The 21,483-nt window shown below is 48.8% G+C and overlaps 1 protein-coding gene across 4 annotated transcripts; it reads right to left on the bottom strand.

Moving 5' to 3' along the window:
* Nucleotides 1–1,386: 1,386 nt before the first annotated feature.
* On the bottom strand, nucleotides 1,387–18,107 carry CYP2S1 (cytochrome P450 family 2 subfamily S member 1). 4 transcript variants are annotated; one of them, XR_015146030.1, is made up of 9 exons: nucleotides 17,628–18,061; nucleotides 16,156–16,321; nucleotides 13,755–13,904; nucleotides 12,838–12,998; nucleotides 12,516–12,695; nucleotides 7,290–7,431; nucleotides 5,646–5,833; nucleotides 2,826–4,360; nucleotides 1,387–2,732 (listed from the first exon to the last, which is right to left on the bottom strand). XR_015146030.1 is itself a non-coding variant. In XM_086352640.1 (9 exons), exons 1-9 carry the CDS (start codon nucleotides 17,799–17,801, stop codon nucleotides 2,551–2,553), a joined length of 1,485 nt encoding a protein of 494 aa, XP_086208766.1. In that variant the 5' UTR covers nucleotides 17,802–18,107; the 3' UTR covers nucleotides 1,387–2,550. The 4 variants fall into 4 exon arrangements, 3 of the variants coding, with proteins under 3 accessions (XP_086208766.1, XP_086208769.1, XP_086208768.1); XM_086352640.1 differs by having other exon boundaries at nucleotides 2,826–2,967; nucleotides 17,628–18,107; XM_086352643.1 differs by lacking the exon at nucleotides 2,826–4,360.
* Between the last annotated feature and the right edge of the window lie 3,376 nt (nucleotides 18,108–21,483).

Raw genomic sequence — 21,483 nt, 5'->3', positions numbered from 1 at the left:
AAAGTGGCAAAGTTAAGATGTGACCCCAGTCTCGTCTTTCTATTTTCTATCATATCACTATTCTGTGCTACCTCCGTAGAACTTAAGCCAAAAAATAAAGTGATGACATCATGGAAAATTAAAAAAAAAAAACTTTAGCCAACAATCTATGCATCGCTGAAGCTTTCAGAGGCCTATATCTGCAATCTTTTGTTTGTTTTGGCTGTGCCGAATGGCATGTGGAATCTTAGTATCCTGACCAGGGACCGAACCTGTTCCCCCCACCTCACCCCAAGCAGTGGAAGGGTGGAGTCCTAACCACTAGACTGCCAGGGAAGTCTTTGCAATTTGTCTTAAAATGCTTTAAAAAAAAAAAAGAGTTGGATGGGCAGGTGGATAGAAATGTACTGATGAAGCAGGGCAACCAAGGTGGGAGAATGTAGGTAGTGTCCCACGGATGTTCCCGAATAATCCCTTCAACTTTGCTGCATGTTTGAAAACTGTCATAATAAAATGTTGCAGGAGAGGGGGGACTTCCCTGGTGGGCCCAGTGGTTAAGAATTTGACTTGTAATACAGGGCACTCAGGTTCGACCCCTGGTCAGGGAAATAAGATCTTACATGCCACGCGGCAACTAAGCCCACAACGGGGCAGCTAGGCTCAACTACTGGGCCTGTGAGCCACAACTAGCGAGAAGCCCGCATGCTGCAATGAAGAGCTGGCGTGCCGAAGTTAAGACCCAACACAGCCATAAATATATAAATAAATGAATATTTTAAAAGAAAAAAAATCGTCAGGTCCAACATAATGACTTTATAAAAGAAAATAAGAAATGGAAAAAAAACGTTGGCAGGGGGAATGTCTTTTCCAATTAGGATGTGTATTCAATCATTTTCTGAGATTGGCTTTAAAATCATCGTAAGAGAAATAAAATTAGCAGAAAGTTGAGGCCGGGTCATGGGCCCACTGTCCTATTCTCTCTACTACTGTATATTTGAAAACTTCCTTACTAGATAGTTGACAAATAAAAAGATGCTTCTGGCTCCCTTGTGAAGAGAAGGGAGGGAAGGGGTGGCAGGAGAGGCCAGACTGAAGGGTAGGGTTTGTGTTTCAGCATCTGCTTTCATTTTGGGAGGGTGCCCAGGGTGCTGGGCGGTCACCTTCGGGCTGTCCCAAACTGAGGTCCCCCCACCGCCCCAAGCCCCCGCCCCCCAGTCCTGCCCCTCCCCCCGCCAGCCTCACCGGAAGTGAGGCCTAGGACAGCTCCCCTCCCCCCCACCTCCACATCTGCTACTGATGTCAACAGCCAGGGTAGGCGGGGGCCATGTTTTTCAGTTCCCGCCTAGCCTCGAGGGAGGGGTGGACCCCCGTCCCCACCCCTTACTCACAATAATGGACACTGTCACACTCAGACTAGGCCCAGCCCCGGGGCCAGAAACAAACTTTTATTGCAAAACGGGGACCTTCCAAGTGGCAAGGACGTCAGACCTGGCCTCTTCCCTGACACGGGGAACTGGAATCTGGCTCCTTCCATGGGGTCTAGCTGGGACTGTGACGCAGAGTCAGGGCGGTGGGTCAGTGTGTGTGCTGGTGGGGGCGGGGAGGCGAGCAGGGGAGGCTAGCTAGGCCTTCCCTGGAGGCGCAGTGGCAAAGAATGTGCCTGCCCATGCAGGAGACATAAGAGACATGGGTTCAATCCCTGATATAAGCTGGCATGTGTGTGTGTGTGTGCGCGCGCGCGCGTGTGCGCTACCCTGGCCTGGGGGTCCACGTGTGTCCAACTTTACCTGGTCTCCAGGCTTGTGTGCACAATTGCACACTGGGTTGTGTCTGTATTTGGGGGCTTCTTAGGATCAGGGTACCTGCAAAGGGGATGCCCTTGGCTGAAGGTGCAGAGGAGGCTGCAACTGCAGCCCCCGAGGCTGTGTTGTGTCTTAGCAGGGAGATATCCAGCAGTCAGGCTCGTGTCACACACACGTGGGCTGGCTGTGTCCTTCGAGGGTTGGGGGCCTGTGGATGGCGACAGTCTTATGCCTAGATAGCGGTAGGGTCACCAAGGGACATACCTCTCTGAGGACATGTGTGTGGTGATATGACCCAGCCTGGGGTCTCTGCTCCAGGCTCCCAGAGACGGTGGCACCGGTAAATTTGATGTGCTCAGAGGGCATGAGGGCCACAAACACTGTGGCCATTTCCGTGAGTTGTAAAGGCAGCAGCTGAATGCCCACGTGTGGGCTGAGTCCAGGGTGGTTGTGCTGTGTGTTGAGTCGGTGGGTTATCTGGGTATGTGGTCGTGATTTCAGATGGGCTGAATTTCTGTCTTTAGAAAGCAGTGTGGTGCAGTTGCCTTATGGTTCTTGTGGGTGTGTCTGGGTGCTGATGACCCTGCGGATGTGGAGGCTGAACATACGTGTGTGAATATACACCTACACGGGTGTGAATGAGGCTGCCTGTGGTGTAGACATTTGGCTCTGGAGACACAGCCGTGTCCATGCCCACCGTCGAGGCTGCCACCCTCCCAAGGCTCCCTCTGTCATCCGGTCCACACAGCAGGTAGGGGTGGGGTGGAGGTCAGCGGGGCCGGAATTGCAGCTGGAAGGCTTGGGGGATGTTGAAAAGGCCACTGATGGCCGGCTGGAGGCTCAGGGCGCCCAGCGGGCACGGGCCCTCCAGTGAGAAGGCCTGCAGGATGGCGGTGAACAGGAGGAAGAGTTCGGTCCGAGCCAGGCCCTCCCCGAGGCAGACACGCTTACCTGGAGGGAAGAGAGAGGTGGCGCTAGGCCAGCCGCTCTCCCTGCCAGGCACAGGGGGACCTGTGAGTGGGCAGGGGCGGCCCCAAAAGATACCTAAGGAGAAGGGCAGGAACGCCTCGTGCTTCTTGAACTTCCCATCCGCGTCCAGGAATCGGCCTGGGTTGAACTCCTTGGGCTCTTCGAAGACAGCGGGGTCATGCAGGATGGAGCCAAGAAGGGGGAAGACCTCTGTGCCCTATGGTGGTGGTAGTCGCTCAGCCATGTCCGACTCTTTGCGACCCCATAGACTGTAGCCCGCCAGGCTCCTCCGTCCATGGCGTTCTCCAGGCAAGAATACTGGAGTGGGTTGCCGTTTCCTACTCCAAGGGAATCTTCCTGACCCAGGGATTTCCCGCACTGCAGGCAGATTCTTTACCATCTGAGCCACCAGGGGAGGTCATAACAAAGCTACAAATATCCAGACTCCCCTGGTGGCCCAGTGGCTAAGAATCTGCCTTCCAACGCAGGGGACATTTGTTGGGGAACGAAGATCCTGCATGCCGAGGGGCAACTAGAGAAGCCTATACGCCGTAACGAAGACCCAGTACAGCGCCCCCTAACCCCGCCCTCCCTCCAAAATTCTGGCCCCTAAGCTCTTGGAAAACAGTGGGGACATAAAAAAATATAAAAAACACCCCAAACTACAAATATCTCTCACCCCCCAGGTTTTCAGTTCCTGAGGGCAGAACACAGCAGTCTGGAGTCTGGGGAAACTGACTCACAAAACATAGCAGCATCATGTTTACTGAGTACTTTTATGGATCAGGCATCTTATTAAGTATTACATATATTACCTTGTATATACTATATACACATATTATACTTACTCACAAAGATACACAAACTCACTAAATCTTTTTAACAAGTCTGCAGGTATGTGTGAGTGCTCAGGCGTATCTGACTCTTTGCGACCCCAGGGACTATAGCCCGCCAGGCTCCTCTGTCCATGGGATTTTCCCGGAAAGAGTACTGGAGTGGGTTGCCATTTCCTTCTTCATTTAACAAGTCCAGGGAACAGTTATTAATATGATCCCTATTTTAAAGATGGGGGACTTCCCTGGCAGTCCAATGGTTAGGACTCTGTGCTTCAACTGCAGGGGACATAGGTTTGATCCTTGGTCAGGGAGCTATTAATAGTTGCAAGTTGCGCAGCCAAAAAAAAAAAAGATGGGAAAACAAAGGCTCAGAGATCTTAAGCAACTTGCTTGAGGCAAACATCTGGACATGGCTTTGGCAGAGTTTATTATTTTTACATTTGTTATTATACCTTGAGGGTACACTGTGATTAAGCTGTGGCTATCCTAAGCCACTTAGCTCAGAGTCCAGCTTTCTGCCACTATGGTTTTCTGAAGGTGAAAGGTGGGTGAGTGAGGGCTGTCCATGAAGGCATCCCCCTGCTCGGATTTGGGGAGACGGGCAGCCCCTTCAGCTGAGATCAGAGTCCCCGTGTTCCCAAGACTATGGTGGAGGGTGAACGAAGGTTGGGAATCTGAGGAGAGGGTGAGGGACCTCCTTTATTAAGGATACTGGCTACTGGGGCTCTGAATTGGGAAGGTTGAGTGAGCACTGAGGAGAAGGTCATACTGTCGCTGTTCAGAAAAGAGATTAAAAAAAAGAAGAGAAAGACAGATAGCAATGGTTAAAGCATAGGCTCTGGGCTTAAATCCTACCCTATTGCTCACAGGCTGGGTGAGCTTGGCAAATCTAACCTCTCAGGGCTCAGTTTCCGCATCTGTAAAGTGGGCATGATAAAGCTATAGTGTTGCTCCGAAGGTTAAATAAGGTAATACGTGCAAAGCGTTTAGAATAATATCTGGCACACAGCAGGTCCTCGATCACTGATGCCTGTAACTGCTGTTGCCATTATCGTAGTTATTGTAGTTGCAATGGTCGTTGCTTTGGTAATAGTTGCTGCTGTGGGGTACGTAGGAGCCCCACTTCCTGCACATCTCATTTGGTGTTTTGGAGTTTTTCTTTTTGGCCACGCCACATGGCATGTGGGACCTTACTTCCCCTACCAGGGATTGAACCTGTGCCCCCTGCATTGGAAGTTTGGGGGTCTTAACCACTGAACCACTGGGGAAGTCTCTCATTTGGTGTTTCACAAGCGTCATGTCACAGATTCCTTACAATTTCAAATTGATAATATTATTGTTTCCGATTTAGCAGAGAAGTAGATGGAGGGCGAAGTGATTTGCTCCATGTCTCAGCTAGAAAACAGCAGGACTGGATTCTAACTGCTTTGAGTTGGATTCTACAACGAACTCAAGGAGCAGCTTGCCAGAAAGGCACTTGCGGTTTCCAGGGAGATGTCGCCCCCTGGTGGCGCTAGCTGTGAGTTGTTCTCAAATGAAGGGGCAGGAACTAAGTGTGTAGGTGTGGAGGGAAGGAGAGCCTGATTGCCTTTGCAGCGAGGAGGGGAATGGGGAGGGTGGAGGGGAGAGGCCTCCGTTGGCCCTCAGTTCTCAACTTGCTTCCCTGCCTGTCACCTTATCTGCTTGTCTCAGCCACAACTGGAAGGAGGCAGAATAGCGGGGCACAGAGAAGCCTGGTGGGCTGCAGTTTGTGGGGTCGCAAAGAGTCAGACTCCACTTAGCGACTGAACAACAAAGAATTAGGATCCATTGGACACATGGGCAAACAAGCTCAGAGAGGGCGTCAAAATGCAAGAGAAGATGTACACAGAAGGCAACAGAGGTGCAGAGACAAGGACAGAAAAAGAGAGGAAGATGTCATCCAGAGAGGAGAGACAGAGAGGAGGAAGACGAAGACACAGAAAACCAGACCAAGATCCAGAAACAAAGACAGCGAGCGGCTCGGACCCAAGGCTCAGGGGAGAGATAGCCGCTGCGTCTGGCTGATGGGAAAACCTACCTGTGGCAGGGTGTACCCCCGGAAGCGGGTGGTCTTGGTGAGGGCTCGGGGTATTCCCATGGGTACCAGCGCCAGCAGCCGCTGCGCCTCATGCAGAACTGCATCCGTGTAGGGGAGGCGGGCTCGGTCCCCCAGGCTTGGCCTCTGGCCGGCCCCCAGCTCTCGCATCAGCTCCTCCTGCACACGCTCTGCACGCAAGAAGAGGAAAATTGGAGGTCAAAGGCTGGGCCGGGTCCTGTGATCTCCCCTTGGACATCTCACCTTCTTCTTCTTCTTAAAACTTTTATTTATTTATTTAGCTGTGCTGCCCAAATCTTAGTTTCCTGACCAGGGATCGGACCCAAGCCCTTGGCAGTGAAAGCGTGGCCTCCTAACTGCTGGACCACCAGGGAACTCCCATCTTCTTGATCAGTTATGGTTAGGGGTGAGGCTGGCGGGCAGGGAGGGAGAGTCCTCTGGCCCTCCACAGCCCAGACATCCCGTGTGCTGGGCATCACGTCTCTTTTCTTCCAATTCCCACAGCAATCCTGTGGTGGTGGGGGAGCCATTACGTAGCCCCATTTCCCAGATAAGGACACTGAGGCCTGGTGAGCTGAAATCGCAGCTGACCACCGAGGCCACCAGGTCCCAGCTTCCCTGTCATCCCATCCCACTCGCTCGATGGCATTTGATGGAGTGGCCTCCCCCTGAAATGCTGCAGTGCCTTGGGGCACATTCCTTGCCCTCCCTCACTAACACAGCTTCAGGTCTTGCCTGTGCTCTGATAACCCCAGTTTGTTTTTTATCTTCAGTTCTGACCCGGGTTGGATGCCTCCCCCTGGTGGTCCCAGGCTGCTCACACTCAAACTGTCTCCAAATGGGGCTTCCCCAGTGGCTCGGTGGTAAAGAACCTGCCTGCCAACGTAGGAGGCTCAAGTTCGACCCCTGTGCTGGAAAGATCCCCTGGAAGAAGAATGGCATCCTGCCCCAGTATTCTTCCCTGGGAAATTCCATGGACAGAGGAGCCTGGCGGGCTACAGTCTGCAAAGAGTTGGGCACGACTGAGCAATTGAGCACGCACGCACGGCCTCAGCGTCTCCCCTGAAATAGCTCCTCATCCCTCTGCCCCCATCTCAGGGTGGCCTCACGGCTCCCCCATCCCCTGGCCAGAGCCCTGGGCCTGTCCCTGGACACCTCCCTCCCTTGTCATCCTCTACCACCTGCCTACCAGGCCCCCTCTTCCCTCTTCACAGCCTGGCACAGCCCTGTTCTCTCCCACCCAGGTCCCTGCCCTGGCTCCACCCTGACCTCCTGGCATCCTCTTTCATACTCTACAACCTACAGACCAAAACATTTTTCTAAAATGCTAATTTGACCTTGCCCTCCCCTGCTCAACAGCCCTTCATGGCTCCCCACTGCTCAGGGTTAGGCGTACAATGTACTACCAAGGCAGCAAGGCCGGAGACATCTCTTGCCTCCTTTCTCATTTCACTGTGCCTCGGGCTGCAGCGGCAGTCCCCAAACTTCCCGCTCCTCAGACACCCTGGATGTCCGGGCTCATTCTCGGCTCCATGCTCTGGCTCAGACTGCCCACTCTCCTGAACATTCTTCTTCTCGAGCCCTCCCTCCTGTTCCCGGGGCCTGGCTGGTGGAGAAGGCTCCTACCTTGGACCTGAGGGTATTTCAGCAGGAGCAGCAGGGTGAAGCGAATCGTGGTGCTGACCGTCACTGTCCCGGCAAACAGCAGATACACGACCGTCATCAGGAGGTTCTTGGCGGTGAATTCTGTGTTTGGGTCTTGCTTCTCCTAGGAGAAACCAAGCAGAGGGACTCAGACAACACGGGATGCAGGCAGAAGAGACCCAGCACAGTCACGTGTAGGGCATAAGGCCGCAAGTGAAAAGCTTTGTCAGGGAGTTTAAATAAAATGTATGGGAAAGTCGGGTCTTGACATTACTTCTGTTGGCTTGAAATGGTTTAAAAATGAAAGAGTGGCTATGATTAAAAAAACCCAAACAGAAAATGACAAGTGTTGATGAGGATGTGGAGAAACCGGAACCCCTATCACCAAGGGGACATATGAAAGGGTGCAGCAGGGACTTCCCTGGTGGCCCCGTGGTTAAGAACCTGACTGCCAACTCAGTGAACATGGGTCCGGGAAGATCCCACATGCTGCAGAGCGACTAAGCCTGTGCACCACAACTACAGAGCCCACACTCCTAAAGCCCATGCTCTGCACCGAGAGAAGCCACCGCAGTGAGAAGCCCGTGCTCCACAAAGAAAAGTAGCCCCTGCTCACCGCAACTAGAGAAAGCTCAAGCGCAGCAATGAAGACCCAGTGCAGCCAAAAAAAAAAAAAAAAGCAGGGTGCAGCTATTATGGTAAATGGTATAGACTGCTGTACCTCCAAAGCTACAAACAGGATTACCATGTGATCTAGCAATTCCATTTCTGGGGATTTATTCAAAAGAGTAGAAAGCAAGAAAATAAATAGAAAGCAGGATCTCGAAGGACATTTGCACACCCCATGTTCATCACAGCATTATTCACATTAGCCAAAAGGTGGAAGTAATCCAAGTGTCCACCGATGGATGAATGGATAAAGAAAATGTGCTATATTTATACAATTCAGCCTTAATAAGGAGGGAAATCTTGTCACGAGGATAATGAATCCTGAGGACATTAAGTGAGATAAGCCACAAAAAGACAAATGCTGGTGGCTCAGATGGTGAAGCATCCGCCTGCTGTGGGAGACCTGGGTCCGATTCCCGGGTCAGGAAGCTCCCCTGGAGAAGGGAATGGCTACCCACTCCCGTATTTTTGTCTGGAGAACTGCATGGACAGAGGAGCCCTACAGGCTATAATCCATAGGATCACAAAGATTCGGACACAATTTAGCTACTAACACACACACATGAGGTGCCTAGAGTAGTCAAATTCATAGAGAAAAAATGTAGAAGGGGATGGCTGGGGGCTGGAGGAGGGAAGAAGGGGGAGCTGTCTTTTAATGAGTACAGAATTTCAGTTTTGCTGGCTGAAAAGAGTTTTGGCGATGGGTGGTGATGACGTAATATCTAACACTACTAAACTGTATACTTCATTTTTTTTTTTTGATCATGCCACACAGTCTGTGGGCTCCTAGTTCCCTGACCAGGAATCGAACCTAGGCAGCAAAAGCATGGAGTCCCAACAACTGGACCACCAGGGAACTTCCAAAATTTTTACATTTTAGTTTTTTACAGAAGTCTGGTTGACTTATGATGTTTCCAGTCTACAGCAGAGTTATACAGATTGTATACAGAATGTATACAGATTGTATACAGAATGTATACAGATTGTATACAGATTGTATACAGAATGTATACAGATTGTATACAGAATGTATACAGATTGTATACAGATTGTATACAGAATGTATACAGATTGTATACAGATTGTATACAGAATGTATACAGATTGTATACAGATTGTATACAGATTGTATACAGAATGTATACAGATTGTATACAGATTGTATACAGAATGTATACAGATTGTATACAGATTGTATACAGATTGTATACAGATTGTATACAGAATGTATACAGATTGTATACAGATTGTATACAGAATGTATACAGATTGTATACAGATTGTATACAGAATGTATACAGATTGTATACAGATTGTATACAGAATGTATACAGAATGTATACAGATTGTATACAGAATGTATACAGATTGTATACAGATTGTATACAGAATGTATACAGATTGTATACAGATTGTATACAGAATGTATACAGATTGTATACAGATTGTATACAGAATGTATACAGAATGTATACAGATTGTATACAGAATGTATACAGATTGTATACAGATTGTATACAGAATGTATACAGATTGTATACAGATTGTATACAGAATGTATACAGATTGTATACAGATTGTATACAGAATGTATACAGAATGTATACAGATTGTATACAGAATGTATACAGAATGTATACAGATTGTATACAGAATGTATACAGAATGTATACAGATTGTATACAGATTGTATACAGAATGTATACAGAATGTATACAGATTGTATACAGATTGTATACAGAATGTATACAGATTGTATACAGATTGTATACAGATTGTATACAGAATGTATACAGATTGTATACAGATTGTATACAGAATGTATACAGATTGTATACAGATTGTATACAGAATGTATACAGAATGTATACAGATTGTATACAGATTGTATACAGAATGTATACAGAATGTATACAGATTGTATACAGATTGTATACAGAATGTATACAGATTGTATACAGATTGTATACAGAATGTATACAGATTGTATACAGATTGTATACAGATTGTATACAGAATGTATACAGATTGTATACAGATTGTATACAGATTGTATACAGAATGTATACAGATTGTATACAGAATGTATACAGAATGTATACAGATTGTATACAGATTGTATACAGAATGTATACAGAATGTATACAGATTGTATACAGATTGTATACAGAATGTATACAGATTGTATACAGATTGTATACAGAATGTATACAGATTGTATACAGATTGTATACAGAATGTATACAGATTGTATACAGAATGTATACAGATTGTATACAGATTGTATACAGATTGTATACAGAATGTATACAGAATGTATACAGATTGTATACAGAATGTATACAGAATGTATACAGATTGTATACAGAATGTATACAGATTGTATACAGATTGTATACAGAATGTATACAGATTGTATACAGATTGTATACAGAATGTATACAGAATGTATACAGATTGTATACAGATTGTATACAGAATGTATACAGATTGTATACAGAATGTATACAGAATGTATACAGATTGTATACAGAATGTATACAGAATGTATACAGATTGTATACAGATTGTATACAGAATGTATACAGAATGTATACAGATTGTATACAGATTGTATACAGAATGTATACAGATTGTATACAGATTGTATACAGATTGTATACAGAATGTATACAGATTGTATACAGATTGTATACAGAATGTATACAGATTGTATACAGATTGTATACAGATTGTATACAGAATGTATACAGAATGTATACAGATTGTATACAGATTGTATACAGAATGTATACAGAATGTATACAGATTGTATACAGATTGTATACAGAATGTATACAGATTGTATACAGATTGTATACAGAATGTATACAGATTGTATACAGATTGTATACAGATTGTATACAGATTGTATACAGAATGTATACAGATTGTATACAGATTGTATACAGAATGTATACAGATTGTATACAGAATGTATACAGAATGTATACAGATTGTATACAGATTGTATACAGAATGTATACAGAATGTATACAGATTGTATACAGATTGTATACAGAATGTATACAGATTGTATACAGATTGTATACAGAATGTATACAGATTGTATACAGATTGTATACAGAATGTATACAGATTGTATACAGATTGTATACAGAATGTATACAGATTGTATACAGATTGTATACAGAATGTATACAGAATGTATACAGATTGTATACAGAATGTATACAGAATGTATACAGATTGTATACAGATTGTATACAGAATGTATACAGATTGTATACAGATTGTATACAGATTGTATACAGAATGTATACAGATTGTATACAGATTGTATACAGAATGTATACAGAATGTATACAGATTGTATACAGATTGTATACAGAATGTATACAGATTGTATACAGATTGTATACAGAATGTATACAGATTGTATACAGATTGTATACAGATTGTATACAGAATGTATACAGATTGTATACAGATTGTATACAGAATGTATACAGAATGTATACAGAATGTATACAGATTGTATACAGATTGTATACAGATTGTATACAGAATGTATACAGATTGTATACAGATTGTATACAGATTGTATACAGATTGTATACAGAATGTATACAGAATGTATACAGATTGTATACAGATTGTATACAGAATGTATACAGATTGTATACAGATTGTATACAGAATGTATACAGATTGTATACAGAATGTATACAGATTGTATACAGATTGTATACAGAATGTATATAATCATACTATATACATTCTTTTTCAAACTCTTCCATTATAGGTTATTACAAGACATTAAATATACTTCCCTGTACTATACAGTTTATCTATCTGTTTATCTATTTTATATACAGTAATATCTGTTCATCTCAAATATAATTAAATCTTTTTAATTCAAAAAATGAAAGGAAATGGGAATTCCCTGGCAGTTCAGTGGTTAGGGCTCCATACTTTCATTGCTGAGGGCCTGGGTTCAATCCCCAGTCGGGGAACTAAGATCCCACAAACTGAGTGGCATGGCAAAAAAAAAAAAAAGAAGTAGGGCCACAGAGTTAAGAAAAAAATTCCTCTCTCTCCATGAACAGGGTGGCTGCATGTATTCAAAGACTGTGGCCCTGAATATCTCCCCTAATTGCAAAGTGTGTACAATTAAAAACTAGTTATTTCCACAGGGGTCATCGTACTGCGAATTTTCTCATATGCTGGTTGTTCTCAATTAATAAAGAGGACTTTCTTAGTGTAATTTTCTATTGCAAGGTTTCGTAAGTAAACCATTGTAATTGATAGGAACTGTCCTGTGTGGGTGTGGGGAAGTGACGGTCAGGGTTGACAGCAGCAGGTCAAGGGGCTTGAGGCCTGGGCAGGGAGCTGAGGTTGGAGGCAGAAGATGCAAGGGACTCAGACCTGCATTCACAGAGGGACGTGCAGAGAGAAAGAGGGAGGGTGACAGAGCGTCCCAGCTGCACCACCCGGATGGGGCCGGCCAGGAGGCCCCCCAACCCTAACCTTCCCCACCTTTGCCATCTTCAGCAGGAAGGCATCCACGAGATCGTGCACGGGGCCTGAGGTGCCCAGGCTCCCCTTGTGCTGCCACACCTGCTGGGCGGCGAAGGCGGCCACGGTGCCCAAGTGGCCGAGGAGCTGCGTGTGGGGGCCCGGGAGGCGCTGTAGGAACCGGGAGAACATCTCGTAGGTCTGTGGGGAGAACAACAGCTGTTTCCATGGGGGCCCTGCACCAGGGTGGAGGGGCAGGTGGACAGGGCGCTCTGGGGTTACCTGGAAGAGGCGGGCAGGAGCCTTTGGGGAAGGTGGCCAGAGAGGGGTCCCAGCCACTTACCTGGCCCCACGGGGAGCTGACCCCCACGGCGATGCCACCAGCCGCCCGGACCACAGCCTGGAACTCCTCATTGTCGTAGGGGAGGCGGAGGTCGAAGACTAGGGAGCAGATGATGTTGCAGGTGGCCTGGGCCAGCAGCAGGGAGGGGTCAAACGGCCGTCCTGGGGAGGGGGGGACAGCGGGGAGGCTGTGATGGAGACAGGCAGAGCAGAACTGACTTGGGCAGAGCTGGTCCACAAAGATGGAATAGGGGCTCAACAGCACCGGAAAGAGACAGGCACAGAGGGAGACAGAGACAGCAGATTGAGATAGAGAGAGATAGGGAGACAGAGTCAGTGAAAGAGAGATACTGAGAGAGACAGACTGGGAAGGAGAGCTGGACATGGGGTATTCCCTGGGGGTCCAGTGGCGAAGATTCTGCACTCTCACTGCAGGGGTGATCAGAGAACTAGATCCCACATGCCACTTGGCTTGGCTTGGCCAGGGGGAAAAAGAGAGAGAGAGTGAGAGATAGACTTACAGGAGAGAATAACAGAAAAATAGAGAAAGGTGGCCCAGTGGTAAAGATTCCACCTTCCAGGGCGGGAGATGAAGGAGATGCAGGTTTAATCCCTGGGTCGGGAAGATCTATTAGAGGAGGATGTGACAACCTGCTCCAGTATTCTTGCCTGGAGAATCCCATGGATGGAGGAGCTTGGCGGGCTATAGTCCACAGGGTCACAAAGAGTCTGACATGACTGAGCACACACAGAGAAAAAGAAGAGGCAGAAAGAGTGACGTGGCAGTGCCAGGGACACGGGCCCTCAGGGAGATAGCAGGGCGGATGAAAGGTGGAGGAAGACAGAGGCGGAGTAAACAGATCGCCCAGCCTGGCCCTCAGGGAAGAAGTTCCTGCCACAGTCGGCCGCCCTGCTGACCTTTTGTCCCCTGCAGCGCCTCCACCAGACATCGGGCCTCCGCCTGGATCAGCTCCTCGCCTTCTCGCTTCCCCATGCCTAGGTCCCGCAGGGCCACTGTGGTGAACTTCCTCAGCTGCCTCCATCGCTCCCCGTTGGAGAAGAACACCCCTGCACAGACGGCTAGGCTCAAGGAGGGACTGGCCCTCCCCCTGATCCCCAGGACTCCTCCCTTCCTCCCAGGGAGGTGCCCTGTCCTGAGTCCATATGAGCCTAGTCCAGGGAGGAGGACTCAGGAGGTGCTCCGTCAGTGCCAAACCTTGCATCAGAGGCTGACCTCCTGGGGAGTCATTAACGGGGATTATCCAGACTCCGGATAATTCACCAAGGTGAATGAAGATGTCTTCCTTTCTTCTCTCTATCCATCTTTTTATTCCTCTATTCACCCACCCATCCATTTATCCTTCCTTCCTCTTCCTCTTTCTCCCTCCCTCCCACCCTTCTATCTATCTATCTTAACATTTATGCAGGTCTTCTCAGCTGGCCCAAGCGGTAAAGAACCTGTCTGCCAATCCAGGACATATAAGAGAGGCGGGTTCGATCCCTGGGTTGGGAAGATCCCTTGGAGAAGGAAATGGCAATCCACTCTAGTATTATTTGCTGGAGAATCCCATGGACAGAGGACAGAGGAGCCTGGCGGGCTACAGTCTATAGGGTTCCAAAGAGTCGGACATCACTGAAGTGACTTAGCATGCATGCATGGGCATTGGGTCCAGGGAAGGAGGAGGAAGGAATTGCACTGTTTTCGTCTTTATCCAAGAGACTTGCTCTGGACAGACCCTTCCCTGTTCTGAGCTGTTTCCACTTGTAGAATGCCAGCCTACAGTGGCCTCCTGGATGCCTCCTTCTGGATGTCCCCTGCCCATCCATCCCTCCACTGGGCCCCACACTGGCCTCAGCATCTCTCCTTGGCTCAGCCACCGAGCGTCCCATTCCCTGCCCAGAGTCCTGCATTTCTTTCCCGACCACCTCCCCTCCCCACTCCACGACCCCAGCCCTGGTCCAGCCCAAGCCCCTCTCTGGACTCCCACACAGGAACCAGAGGACCTTTCTGACTCTGACTCTGTTCTTTTCCAGGAAAACCCAAAGTCTGGCTTGACTCAGGCTCTGCATGATCAGGCTCCGCAGATGTCTCCAGCTTTGTTCCTCATACACCCACACTGGCCTTTTCTCACTTCCTCAAAGGTGTCAGCATGTCCCCTCTGCCTCTGCCCCTGCTGTTTCCTCTGCCTGGACCACTCACCTCTTCCTCCTCACTGAACTAACTCCACTCAGCCTTGAGGTCTCAGCTTAAATGTCACCTGCTCTAGGAAGCCTTCCCTGATTCCTTCCATTCTCCCCTCAACTCCCTCTGCTCCTGTGGCCAGTAAAGGTCCACTCTGTTCTGCTTTCAGGACTGTGCATGCATACTCAGTCATGTTTGACTCTTTGCAACCCCATGGACTGTAGCCCTTCAGGCTCCTCTGTCCATGAAATTTTCCAGACAAGAATACTGGCTTGTCATTTCCTCCGCCAGGGGATCTTCCCAACCCAGGAATCGAACCTGAGTCTCTGGCGTCTCCTGTATTGGCAGGGGGGTTCTTTACCACTAGCACCACCTGGCTTTAGAAATCTAGTCTCTCCCTCCATTGTCTTCTCACACAGCTCATCACTTCCACAGTAAAACATGTCATTACATTTGTTACTGCTGTGTTCCCAGTACCCAGCCAGGTGTAATGAAAAGTTGTCAGTCGATGAATGCATGCTCATCTCACCTTCGTGCTTTTGTAGGTGCTGGTCTCTCTGCCTGAAACACTGTTCCCCTAACCCTGAGTCTCAGCTCAGCCTCCCCATCTTTCAGGAAGACCTCCTGGACAGGCTGGGCCAGGTGCCTCCTCCGATTCCACCAGTCCCAGGGCTTCCTGCAGGCCAGCCCTGATCTTTCTGGACTGTCACTATCTAGTGACAAGTCTGTCTCCTCCTGACCTGTGCGCTCTGGGAAAGCAGGGCCGAGGCTGTTTATTCACTGCTATGTTCCCTGGAGCACCCAGCACTGGCCTCCTGCTTTCAATCTTAACACAGAGACTCGTTTGTACATTTTGAGAGTTTGCCCACTAATTCCCAGTGTCTCAAACGCTCTCCCTTTTCCTCCCAACCCTGCGGCTTCCCCTGGAGCAGCAATAACTCTACTACAACCAGATAACTGAGTGCTGACTTTGAGCAACCTTCAGTAATAGGTAATAGGCACTGTTATCATTCCATTTTACAAATGAGGAAACAGGCCCAGAGACCCTGAACCACGCACAGAAGGCCACAGGCCAATAAATGGTGGCAGGCTCTGAGTGAAGGGACCCAGCAGCCTCTAGCTCCCCTTGTGACTCACCGTGGCTATCAAAGGTCCCGTCCAGCGTTGCCACCGTCCCCCGCCCGCTGAACTCCTCGGCCTGACCTCCCAGGGCCTCCTGCACAGCCTCATGCCCAACCAGGACCACCACGCGCCGCCAGGGTCCCAGGTACACGGTGAACACTGGTCCGTACTTCTTACTCAGCTGGGAGCAGGGAGCGAGGAGCGTGAGTGATGCGGGGCAGGCTGCTGCCTCTCAAAGTCTGTCTCCATCGAGACCCCTTGTCTCTGGATGAACCACCTAAGAGGAACCCCTTCTGCTTCTGCCTCACCCCAAATGGAAATAGTGCCTTTGGGAGATTCAGTTCTTGTTTTGTACCAGGCTCCCAGCCCCCTGCCCCCAAAAGCTCTCCATCCCCAAACTCCATCACCCAACACACTCTCTGGTCCCCATCCCCTTACCCTGCAGAGCCCTAACTTCTGATGCCAGGATGACCCAAGACCCACCATTACTCCCACAACTCAGACATATAGCGGCAAAAATGGGCATGGATGATAATGGTGGGCTTCCTTAATCCCCACTCCCCCCAAAAAACTGACTAAATACTAAACTTTGAGTCACTGCTAAATACTCAAATTCTGGGAGCAGATATCACCAAGCACCAGCACTATCTCTTTTCAAACAAGACCTTTACCGGCCTTGCCTTGTACGGAGGACCCCAGAATGGGGAACCTCTGGCCTTTCCTCTCTTCCCCCCGACCCTGAAAAGGTTGGGGCCACCCCAGCCTTCTTTCTCTCCCCCACTTTCTCCTTCCCAGGAGCTTCCAGTTCCCTCCTAGCTGAGTTCCACGTATTCTCCCCCCCCCCCCGCCCCCCCCCCCCCCCCCCCCCCCCCCCCGCCTCCCCGCCACCAGCCTCCAGCCCGTATCCCCATCAGTCTGGGCAGACAGATTCCTGGAATCCTCCAGCCTCCAACTCCCCCGCGTGAGGGGCGGGGGGGGTGGGGGTGGGTGGGAGGTGGGGTGGGGTGGGGTGGCACACCTTCTTTTCACTCTCTGCTCCCTCCTCAGGAGACTCACCTGTATCTCCCCGATACCTCTCCCAGTGGGACAAGCCACCACGGTCTCTTCTGCTTGAGGTCTCTTGTCTCAGCTCCGGTTCCCTGCACCCCGCTCCAACCTTCCTAGGATTCTCCCAGTCTCTCTAACCCGGGACCCCTGCTACTCTGGATCCTGCTTCCGACCCCTCACACTCTCTCCAGGATTCTCTGCCTCTCCTGGTGCCATCCCCACCTTAGGCTCCTTTCTCACCATCACTCCTTCAACTATCTCAGCCCGGGACCCTTACTCTCACCCCATCCCGGGGCATCCGTAGCCCCTTCGCCTGCATCTTCTAGGATACTCAAGGGCCTCTCTGCGTGGTCTCCCGGTTTGGGGTCCCCTCGCGTCTCTTGGCCCTGGCACCCCTCCCACCCGCTCTCCTCTAGCCGGGACGTCGCGCGGCCGCTCACCCGCAGGAGCCCCAGGTAGAGCGCCCCGGGCCGGAGCTGCAGGAGGTTGCCCAGCAGCGGCAGCGGCGTGGGCCCCGGGGGCAGGTGGCCTCGGTCCCAGGTCGCAGGCAGCACCAGCGTCACCACCAGGAGGAGAAGCAGCAGCAGCAGCGCCCAGGTGCCCGCCGCCTCCATCTCTGCAGGTCTGCGGCTTCTCCGGTTCTCAGACGCCCCACGTGGCCCGGCTCGTCGGGGGCGGGGGCGGGGCGGCTCCCTCCCTCCCCGCCGGAATCCTGCCGAGGGAGGCGGGACCGGAGCCTCTCCCGTTGCGTGCGGGCGGGATTCTCTCCCCGCCGCCGGATTTCTTTCTCCCAGACGACCACCGCCGCCTGATGTCGGGGACACACTCCCCAACGGTTCTAGGTCCCCCAGGTTCGAGGGGGCGGAGACCGCTCCCCGCTCCCCAGGTAGGGCGTGGACCCACGGGAGGAACCTGCAAGCCGGAGACTTTGGCCGCCTCCCGGAGGCCACACCCTAGTGCCCGGCGGCGACCCTGCCCTACCTCCTTCCTCACTGCTATCTGCGTGTGTGTGCTCGTGTGCGGGCTTGTGTGGTGATTCTGAGCCGGTTTCCTCCAGCATCTTACATCTTCACCATGAACTAGGAGGAGGGGACGGGACATTTAACAATACATAAAATACATAACCAACAAGGACCTACTGTATAGCACAGGGAACTATGCTCAGTGTCTTTTAATAACCTGTAATGGATGGCATCACCGACTCGATGGACGTGAGTTTGAGTAAACTCCGGGAGTTGGTGATGGACAGGGAGGCCTGGCGTGCTGCAATTCATGGGGTCGCAAAGAGTCGGACACGACTGAGTGACTGAACTGAACTGAACTGAATGGAAAGGAATCTGAAAAAGGAAAAAATATATATATACACATGTACATATATATTTGGGCTTCCCTGACTGTTACTGAGGTCTAATTGTAAATAAGACTTTGCCGGTGCAGCCACGAGTAACAGAGAGAACCTTGCCCTCTCAGAGCACCTGCTGCTGCTACTGCTAAGTTGCTTCAGTCCTGTCCGACTCTGTGCGACCCCATAGAGGGCAGCCCACCAGGCTCCGTCGTCCCTGGGATTCTCCAGGCAAGAATACTGGAGTGGGTTGCCATTTCCTTCTCCAGTGCATGAAAAGAGAAAAGTGAAAGTGAAGTCGCTCAGTCGTGTCCGACTCTTAGGGAAGTGACCCCATGGACTGCAGCCTACCAGGCTCCTCCGTCCATGGGATTTTCCAGGCAAGAGTACTGGAGTGGGGTGCCATTGCCTTCTCCAGTATATTTATATATATGTGTATAAATATATACACATATATATAAAATACATAACCAACAGGGACCTACTGTATATCACCTGGAACTATACTCAATATCTTGTAATAAACTATAATGGAGAAGAATCTGAAAAAGGAAATATATATATACATGTGTACCTATATATATATTATGTATTTATATATACATATGTAATGTATATATAAATATGTATGTGTATATATAGACACATGTATATCTACATATATTAATTATACACATATATATGTATGTAAATGGGCATGTGTAACGGAATCACTGCTGTACACCTGAAATTAACACGACATTGTAAATCAACCGTACTTCAATAAAAATTAATTAGTTAACAGAACGAACAAAAAAAAATAAAGAATCTAGGTTCAGAGAGCCTTAGGCCACACAGCTAACAAAAGGGCTCAACTAGAATTTGAACTCAGGCCAGTCTGAATGATTGACTAAACTATTCATTCACTTCACAGTATAGCACAGTGGTTAGAACCATGATGTCTAAAGCCAGACTACTTGAGTTCACAGCCTAACTTCTCCGTGACTCTGTTAACTCATCTGTAAAATGGGGATCTGTTTTAGAATTAAATAGGTTAAGTGTGGGAATTCCCTGGTGGTCCAGTGGTGAGGACTCTGGGCTCTCACTCCCAAGGGCCCCTGTTCAATCCCTGTTCCGGGAAATAAGATCTCACAAATAAGAGGCCAAACATAAAAGAAAATAAAAAGATAGGGATGTGTGTGAAAAAGGGAAAGTGAAGTCTCTCAGTTGTGTCCAACTCTTTGTGACCCCATGGACTGTAGCCTGCAAGGCTCCTCTGTCCATGGGATTTTCCAGGCAAGAATACTGGAGTGAGTTACCATTTCCTTCTCCAGGGGATCCTCCAGGGGACCCAGGGATGGAAGCCGGGTGTCCCGCACTCTTTACTGTCTGAGCCACCACGTATGTGTGTACATAGCTTAAAACAGGGCCAGGTGCATATATAGCAAATATTAAACAAATGCAAAGCTAATATTCTTCTGACTAATTGTTACTGCGGTCTAATTGTAAATAAGACTTTGCCGGTGCAGCCATGAGTAACAGAGAGAACCGTGCCCTCTCAGAGCACCTGCTGCTGCTACTGCTAAGTCGCTTCAGTCGTGTCCGACTCTGTGCGACCCCATAGACTCAGAGCACCTACCCCTGTGTAAATAAACTTGCAAATCAAGACAATTTAAGGAATCTCAGAGGCCAGCCGAGGGAATGGGGTCCTCCAGGCAGAAGACAGTTATAGTATCAGATCCATGATGTACTCCAGCATCTGGGGCAGTCCCTGGCATAGAGTAGATGCTCAATAAATGTCTGTGTCATCGCAGATTGAATGTAGGGGATGAGGATGTTGAGGTTGACAGGGACATCACGGAAAAGATTTTGTGTTTTATTTCTAATGAAAGGGGAAGCAGTGGAAGGGTGTCTAGCAGGAAGTTACTCTGTTTGCTTTGCATTTTCATTTAGCGTTTTATTAGGGAAACTTTAAAACATACAGTAGACACCAGTATATTCACCACCTAGCTTCCACTGATAACACTTTAACTATCCTTGCTTTGTTATGTATCTATTCATCTTGTCTCATCAATTCATCTTTTTTTTTTTATGCATTTCAAAGACAGTGGCAGACACCAGTATCCTTCACTCCTAAACACATCCGCATGCATATCATAACTAGCATGCATCTGGCATGCTAGAGTTAATATTGGTTTACAGGTCATTCCTTGCCACTTCCCAGGTAAATCTACACACAATGAAATGCACAAATTTCCACACATGAGTACATCCTCCATGTGGCCCCAAAATCCTATGGGGATACAGAGAGTTACCATCATCCCAGAAACCACCATGCCTCTTCCCATCACCCCTTCAAACATTCATTTTCTCTTTGCATTTTTTTCTTATCTCTTAAAAAAGATTTATGTATTTATTTTACTTTTTGGCTGTGGAGAGTTTTTGTTGCTTTTTGAGAGCTCTCTCTAGTTGTGGTGTGTGGGCTTCTTATGGCAGTGGCTTCTTTTACTGCAGAGCAAGGGCTCCAGGGTGCACGGGACTCAGTAGTTGCAGACCGAGGCTTTGGTATTTTTTTTTTTTTTCTAAAATTTATTTCCGCGTCCGCCGCGGCGGCGGCTCCTCTCACACCCTCCCCCGCCCCTCGAACGCGACTGTCCCCCGCCTCCACCAGCCGAGGCTTTGGTATTTGAGGCTCGTGGGCTCTAGGGTGCTGGCTCTGTAGTTTGGCACACGGGCTTAGTTGCTCTGCGGCGAGTGGGCTCTTCCCTGATCAGAGATCAAATCGGTGTCCCTTGCATTGCAAGGCCACTCGAAGTGAAAAGTGCAGAGTAGTAACCACTAGGGAATTCCCCTCTTTTTGCATTTCAAAAGATCTTTCTGTCTGCCTTTAGAAGAAGGGACTGTTGGGGAGGGGGAGCAGGGGAAGAAAAAGCTGGGAGCCCTGTGCAATCAAGGTCCAGGCAAGTGATGCTAAT

This window comes from Bos grunniens, chromosome 18 (assembly GCF_055505025.1).
Source record: "Bos grunniens cultivar Pamir isolate PY7600 chromosome 18, Bosgru_T2T1.0, whole genome shotgun sequence".
Classification (NCBI taxonomy): Eukaryota; Metazoa; Chordata; class Mammalia; order Artiodactyla; family Bovidae; genus Bos; species Bos grunniens.
This window is presented reverse-complemented; position numbering and strand designations above follow the sequence as displayed.

Bases quoted from the DNA above. Each gene is read 5' to 3' on its own strand.
- CYP2S1 (XM_086352640.1), bottom strand. From the start codon at position 17,801: ATGGAGGCGGCGGGCACCTGGGCGCTGCTGCTGCTGCTTCTCCTCCTG. The intron at 12,696-12,837 runs GTAAGTGGCTGG...TTCTCCCCACAG, and splicing joins TCAGCTCCCCGTGGGGCCAG to ACCTACGAGATGTTCTCCCG. The intron at 5,834-7,289 runs GTAGGAGCCTTC...TCTTGCGTGCAG, and splicing joins GAAATACCCTCAGGTCCAAG to AGCGTGTGCAGGAGGAGCTG.